The sequence below is a fragment of the Lactuca virosa genome, chromosome 6, assembly GCF_052849685.1.
Source record: "Lactuca virosa cultivar CGN04683 chromosome 6, Lactuca_virosa_CGN04683_v6, whole genome shotgun sequence".
NCBI classification, from domain to species: domain Eukaryota; kingdom Viridiplantae; phylum Streptophyta; class Magnoliopsida; order Asterales; family Asteraceae; genus Lactuca; species Lactuca virosa.
This window is the reverse complement of record NC_136431.1, coordinates 33,205,275-33,212,806: the sequence shown is the minus strand read 5'-3', so window position 1 is coordinate 33,212,806 and position 7,532 is coordinate 33,205,275. Positions and strand designations below refer to the sequence as shown.

General features: G+C 41.3%; 1 protein-coding gene across 1 annotated transcript; it reads right to left on the bottom strand.

The window, feature by feature from the left end:
• Nucleotides 1–5,058: 5,058 nt before the first annotated feature.
• Nucleotides 5,059–5,622, bottom strand: LOC145121432 (uncharacterized). Its single transcript, XM_079057181.1, has one exon. The coding sequence runs from the start codon at nt 5,620–5,622 to the stop codon at nt 5,059–5,061; it is 564 nt and encodes a 187-aa protein (XP_078913307.1).
• Nucleotides 5,623–7,532: the final 1,910 nt, after the last annotated feature.

The following is a 7,532-nucleotide window of genomic DNA, read 5'->3' as shown; positions in this document are numbered from 1 at the left end:
TCCCTGGCCTGAGTATCTAGCTCAATCTCCCTCTTCCAGGCATTTGCCTGGAGCTCAGCAAATGTCTGGTAAGTCAAGTTCGCCACGAACTCCCGAATGTCCCTCCTCAGAATGCTCAAAGACCGACTCATGCGTGCCTGCTCAAACAACACGTGCTCAGGGCAAAACAACGCCTTCTCGTGGAACATCCGTGTAATCACAGTCACGGACTCCGTCCCCTGCTTGAGGGACAATAACTCCTGTGCCAACCGTTCCCTCTCCACCGGGGGAACATACTCGTCTCTGATCATGGTGGGAACCTCTCCCAGGTCACCTCTGAGATCTCTGCAAGAGTGAAGTTTGCCGTCACAAACTTCCACCAATCCTTCGCTCCCAAGCGGAGCTGGTTCAGCGCGAACCGTACCCTCAGATGCTCCGGACACGAACAGGTGTAGAAGCATCCCTTAATATCAAAAATCCATCTCATCGCAGCAATCGGGTCCTGAGTCCCATCAAACTCTGGTGGCTTCGTGTTGCTGAACTCTCGGTACAGCAACGAGTCACCCCCCTGTGGCCTAGCAGCTGCGACAGCAGCGGTGGCTGTAGCAGCAGCAGCCTCCATAACAGCAGCATATCGCTCATCGAACGTCTCAATCAACGTGGTCTTAATAGACCCAAACATCTCCGGTATGGCCTCTCGTATAGCTGCGGCCACCTCGTCATGAATCATCCTACGAATATCGTCATCGCTGACTCCGCTGCTCTCTGGTGTGTGATGTGTACCCACCATGATGTCTCACAACATAAACGAAATTAGAGACTCGTTCGAGTATACTCGTACTCGATCACCCAATCCTACTTGTTCCTGGGAATCCTAAGAATTCTTACTTGGAGTGCTCACTGATCCGGTGTTTTCAGTAGTACGGGCCCTATACTACCTTCCACACCGCATCAACATTCATTCCAAGTCCTCCTCCTAGGATCCCATATCACAAGTACTCTACATCTCGCTAAGCATAGGCTACCCTTCGGTAGACTTCTCATAAGCTCCTCACTGCTACCTACTCACTCTCGAAGCATCTTATAGCAGCAGTAATCTCCTAGGCTAAGGCATCACAAATCAGGCCACTCTAGTCCTAATAGGAATACCTAGCCTACTCTAGCATGCATATCATATCATATCTCATAACACATAATGTAAGGGTATTTTGGGAAATCACCGTTCGGGCGCTGACTGATCGTACACATTGCTTCTTTCCGCTTTCCTCACATTCCTTTACTTTTTAGAAAAATTGTTTCTTTTATGAAAACTTTCTCAAATCCTCAGTTTGAGTTCAAATACACCCGAAGGTGCATCCGAATCCCTCAAACCAAGGCTCTGATAACAACTTGTAACAACGTAAATTCTCAAAACAATTTTTCATTTTTAAAACATAATTTCATTCATAAGATATCATAAGAATCCATTGTGTCACATGTCATCATAATAAAACAAATCCCAAGATCTCTAATACATAAATCCCATCAGTGTGTACAAATCATGCCGGCGCCTTTCCGCGATCCTCACTGGTACCTGAAACACATCACACAAACACTGTAAGCATAAATGCTTAGTGAGTTCCCCAAAATACCACATACGCACATACGCCACTCAAGGATATAGCTCTACAAGACCTTCCGGTCCATGTGTCTTAGGGGACTTCCATCCCACGATCCTGGTAGACCTTCCGGTCCTACCCCTAATGACCTTCCGGTCCACATCATCTTGACCTTCCGGTCCATACACTGTTGACATTCCGGCCCATATCATAATGACCTTCCGGTCCATACCATACTATTCAAATCATGCATAGCACATACAATCCATATAACAACATATATCACATTCTACTCATAGCACATAAGACCTTCCGGTCACACATAATTATCAGTCTAGGTAAAGTATAGTGAGAAGACTCACCTCACATGATGTCTAGTAAACCTTCTGTCTTGATAACCTCGATCGAGCCCCCGCCTAACACATAAGGCAAACATTTCTAATTAATACTTCCTCTTGTCCTCATCTCTAATGAATGGGTAGAAGACTATTCTACCCCTTCCTGACCTCTCTTGATTCAGCATGACCAACACCCTAAGGTCAACTGAAGTCAACCCAGGTCAATGGTCAAATTTTGACCAGACTCGTCGAGTGCACTCGCGTGACTCGGCGAGTCCATGCGCGTCCTCTGAATCCTCATAAAGCATCACTCAACTCGCCGAGTTAACCTTTCACTCGACGGGTTACCACTGGACACGAATCGGGGCAACCCGACTCGTCGAGTTCCCTTATGGACTCGACGAGTTCCTTCCATGGCAACACTCGAAAGACCTTCTGAGGTCAGATCTGTTTCTCTAACCTATAGATCTAACTTCCCAATGCTCAATAATCACGTAAAGGTCCAATCTTTACACTCATACAACACACATAAGGCTTCTTTTGGTGAAATAGCTTCTAAAATGGCAACCTAGGCTCATATCTCCAAAGGAACAGCATAAAGCAGCATGGTTGGGACTCTCTGGACCTCTTAAGGTCCAGATCTAAGACTTTTTCCACATTGGGACCTTATATACATCATATACTATCCAATAAAGGGTAAAGAAAACCCTAGATTCAAGGATTCTACACAAAACAGAAGGAAGGGGCGAAATACTACCTCAGAATGGAGATCCTTGCTCGGATGTCTCAGAATAACAACCTCCTTTGGTCCTTCTAGCTGAATCCCTTCACTTCCTTTGCAAAAATCACACCAAAATTACTTGACTTCATCACAAGAACTCTCCCATGGCTCCAATGGCGATTTAGGGTTTCTCACAGGGGATATGAGGCGCATCCAAGGTCATAAGTTCCTTTAAATAGGCTCCAACCCCGTAACTTAGGGTTTTCTCTGCCCAGTACCTACTCGGCGAGTCCATTCTTGGACTCGTCGAGTCCGCTCATTAAATCCACGTGGTCAACTCGACGTGACTCGGCGAGTCAGACCTACGACTCATCGAGTCCCTCCTAAATCCTCGAAATTGAAACACGAACTATCATACCCGAAATTCCGGATGTTACATTAATGGGATGATTAGACCGCATGAGGGGTGATGGAGGTGAGTCTTCAATCTCAATAGTCGAAGGCGCGAACTCAGGAGAAGTCGAGAAACTCTCTGAAGATGGGGGTGTGTCCTGAGCTGGAGGATCAGGCGGCATAAATGAATCTCGAGCCTCTGTATCCTCATCGAAAGGATCAGTATACAGAAGATTTGAATTCGTTACATTATGGGTTGTAGCACGAGTTGAGTAGAAAGGAATATGTTCCAAGAATGTGTCATGCCATGAAACATATAACTTCTAACTCACAGGATCATAGCAACGATATCCTTTCTATCCAACACCATACCCTAATAATACACAAATAATAGATTTTGGTCCTCACTTGTTCCTCTCAACATGAGGACGAAGAACAAAACAAGTACAACCAAAAACTCGTAGAGCAGAGTGGTTTGGTACGTGACCATATAGCTTCTCAAGAAGAGACATTCCTGAATTCAATGCAGTAGGAATACAATTAATCATATAAACAGAAGTTAAGACTGCTTTTCCCCAAAAGGCACTAAAAACCTGCATAGACAAGAGCAATGAGCGGATTGTCTTAACAATATGACGATGTTTCCGTTCTGCCACACCATTTTGCTGAGCAATATCAATACACGATGACTGTTGTATGGTACCATCAGAAGCAAGTAACTGAGTAAACACATTAGAGGTATATTCACCCCCTAAGTCACACCTAAAGCACTTTATCACAGCTGAATGGTGACTTTTAACAAGAGCTCTAAAATTTCTATAAATGCCAAGGAAATCAGCTCTGCGTTTCATAAGATAACCCCAAATATAGCGAGTATAATCATCTATAAAAGATACATAACAGGCCGACCCACCCTTTGTGGATACTGGTGCAGGACCCCACACATCAGAATGAATAATATCAAAAGGAGCAGCAGAGCAAGACATACTTTTACTGAAAGGTAAAGCAGAAAATTTTGCCATTTTACAACCACTACAATCAGAAATATCACAAGTGTTCAAATTACCCAAAACACCATTAGAAGCTAGAAAACTTAAACGTGATATAGATACATGTACCAAACGAGAATGCCAAAGATAAAACTAAGACGACAAAGGATTCAAACGAAAAGAAGACAAATCAATGTTGGAGGCAGCAATAGCATAAATTTTGAGAACCTCCAAGACATAAAGTTCTCCCACCCTACGACCAATCCCAATCACCATCTGAGTGACTTGGTCCAATATAATACAAATAGAACTAGAAAAGAACACCCATTTACCAGACTTACACAAATGGTTGATCGAAACAAAATTCAGAGTGAGTTTGGGAATGTAATAAACATCAGGGAGAGACATATGAGGAATAGAAACAAACCCAACACCCTCGGCTGTCATCGATATATCACTAGCAGACATAAAATAGATAGATGACATGCATGAAAGAGAAGTAAACGATGACAAATAAGGAGACATGTGATGGGTTGCACCAGAATCTAAAATCTACAAAGATGAAGGTATATCTGAGGTACCGGATGAAGTAGGACAAGAATAAGACATAGATGCAGACATGGCAGTAGGATTGGAGGCCAAATACTATATGAAACTCACAAAAACCTTGGGATCCAATGCAGAAGGTGGCCTATTGCCAACTGACTCAGTTTAAACTAATGGAGCATCAGCAGCAGCAAACAGTGGAGGATGAGGTGGCCATGGAGAAGCACTAGAAGAACATGGCTGAAACCTTTACTGACCAGACCTATGTTGTTGTCCCGATTGAGTCTGACCAGATTTACCCTTGTTAACTAACAATGGAAACTGAGCTTTCCAATTATTTTTCTGTTTGCAGAAGGAACATTCATCAGAAGGAACCCTTGGAGTTTGACAAGACTAATTAGTGGAAACAGCAAGTACAACGGGAGTGGAAGTAGGAGTGGAGATTGCTTTAGAACCTTTATATGCGTGAGACTTGATATGAGTCTCTTCAGCAATCAGCATATGAACAACAAAATCCACTGAGGAAAGAGGGGAACGATGAAGCATAGTTCCACATAGGACTTCAAATCAGAATGCAACACCATAAAAAACTGAATCGAACGTTGTTCTTCCCTCCTAGCGATATAAGGCTCAAAGTCTTTTAACATTTTAGATTCAATAAGAGCTAATTGATCCCACAAATCAGACATTGCAACATAGAAATCTTGAATACTCATATCATTTTGCTGAAGGACATGAATGTCATATTCTAACTGATATTGTTTAGCAAAGTCGGACTGAGTATACAGTCCCTCCAAATGATTCCAAACTTCCTTTGTTGTGTCATATTTAGCCAATTGCATACTAATAGACTGTGTAACCGAATTTTTAATCCAAGTAATTACCTTGTAGTTATTAGTCTCCCGCGCATCAACCAACAAATCGAAATTTGCAACTTGAGGTACTGAAGGTTTGGCTTTAGTCCCAGTGACACAGCTCCACGTATTCTTCCCACGAAGGAAGTTCTTCATAACATAGCTCCAATAAGTGTAATTCTCTCCATCCAATCGAGTACTCATTTATTGAAGGGAATCGTCCTTACCAGTCATGATGACAATAGAAAAATAACCACAATAATGGACAAGTAATTAGAGCACAAGAACCGACTCACAATTCTATCAGCGTATTGAGGTTGTTGATGGTAGAAGCTTGAACTTCCACAACGCCTTCATAAGCCACTATCAGCATATCCATCATCTCTTGAGCTGACTCACAATTTTGTACAAGATGATACATGTAATAGGGAAGAGAGTTTCCTATCACTGCTCTAGCTTTCACATCAAGACTAATAAGTTTCTTGTCATTGTCTTCATAACTAGTCTCTGTTTTTTGCTTCAAAGGGCCAATGGGAGCATTGTTAGGCAAAGTTTAATACATAGGAACGTGAGGACCTTTTTCAAAAATTTTAAGCATCTCATAGTCCATGGTTTCAAGAACAACCATGGCCTTAGATTTCCATATGGAAAATTATGATCATGGAAGGGAGGAATCTTGTTTAGACCAAAAGATTTGGGATTATAGGAAGTCGACATGATTACTTGAGTGTATCAAAAACACGCTATAATACCAATTGAAGGTTTGTATTGATCGGATACACTTCAAGTCTAATAAACAAGAACAAACTAACTTAGCAAATAAAGAACATAAAAAGTAAAGAACACGAAATATTCACCAAGTTGTCTTTCACCAAGAAATGGTTTGTTTTTACGAAGAAAATGGGTTGTCACAAAGATGGTCACCAAGACATTAACATTAGGGTTTCACCCTAATGTTGAATATATACTAAACTATACTAGTATATCCCTTCAATAAAGGGATTATATCTAATCTATACTAAGAACCGATCCTTGTCACCAATATATAGGATCTACTATTTATTCTATACATATATGTATCATTACCTAATATACAATGATTACATTTAGTTACTATCTACACGCTGACGCTGATAAGGCTTGAGGCGTTGGCGTTGGTGCTGATGTTGGAGTTGGCACTGGCGATCAGCGTATAGAGTATTTGACTCATCATATCATAAGGTCTGACCTTACAATCTCCCCTTATCTGATGATGGCAAAGCTAATCTTCATTAGAGGATTCATCAAAAGAAGCATTGTAGAATTTATCAGCCTCTTTCAAGATTTCAGGCTTTACCCACCTGAATTCATAAATTTTGAGTTCTTCCAATCTTTTGCTAAGCTCAAGAGAAATCAGAACATAATACCTCTTTCAAGTTCTAAATGACTAAGTTCTTCCATGTGAAGATGAAATAAATTCTCAGTGGGTGTAGCGGTAAGATCATCAGTGCGTTGAAAACACATGTGATTTTGACTATCAAGATAAAAAATACCATGTTCTGGTTCTCGAATGAACATGTGCTGAATAGTTTCAACACCCACTGGCAGTTCGTTGTTAATGTAATGAGTGCCATATGGAATAAGAAACTTAGTATTTTTCGACCTTTTAGGGGCTCCTGTTCTTCCTGAAGTAGATGGTCTAGATGGACCAGCTGATGACACAAGATTCAGCTTCTTGACACTGTCGAGCAGATGTTGAATAGATAATTTCACCTATTGGGAATGAATACCTTTATGTTTGTCAATAATTTCATGAATTTGTATCCACTCGTTGTAGCCAAATTTGACAAGCTCATGAGCGAGTATATCCTCAGTGTATTCATACTCATTCTTCTATCTAACCAAGTGAAGCTTTAGTGACTCGTTCCTTGGTTTAGTGCACCTTACCCTAACGATAGGACCAGGTTTTGATCTACGAGCTAGAACATCTCCAAACTTCTTTTTGTAAATCCTATCATTTAGCTCTGAAATCCTGTGTTGTTTTTTCCATATAATTATTGAACAGTTGAATATTCTTTTTTTGAAAATTGGTGCTTTGAACATCAGCACTTTCATCAGCGGAAGCAAGAGCCTGA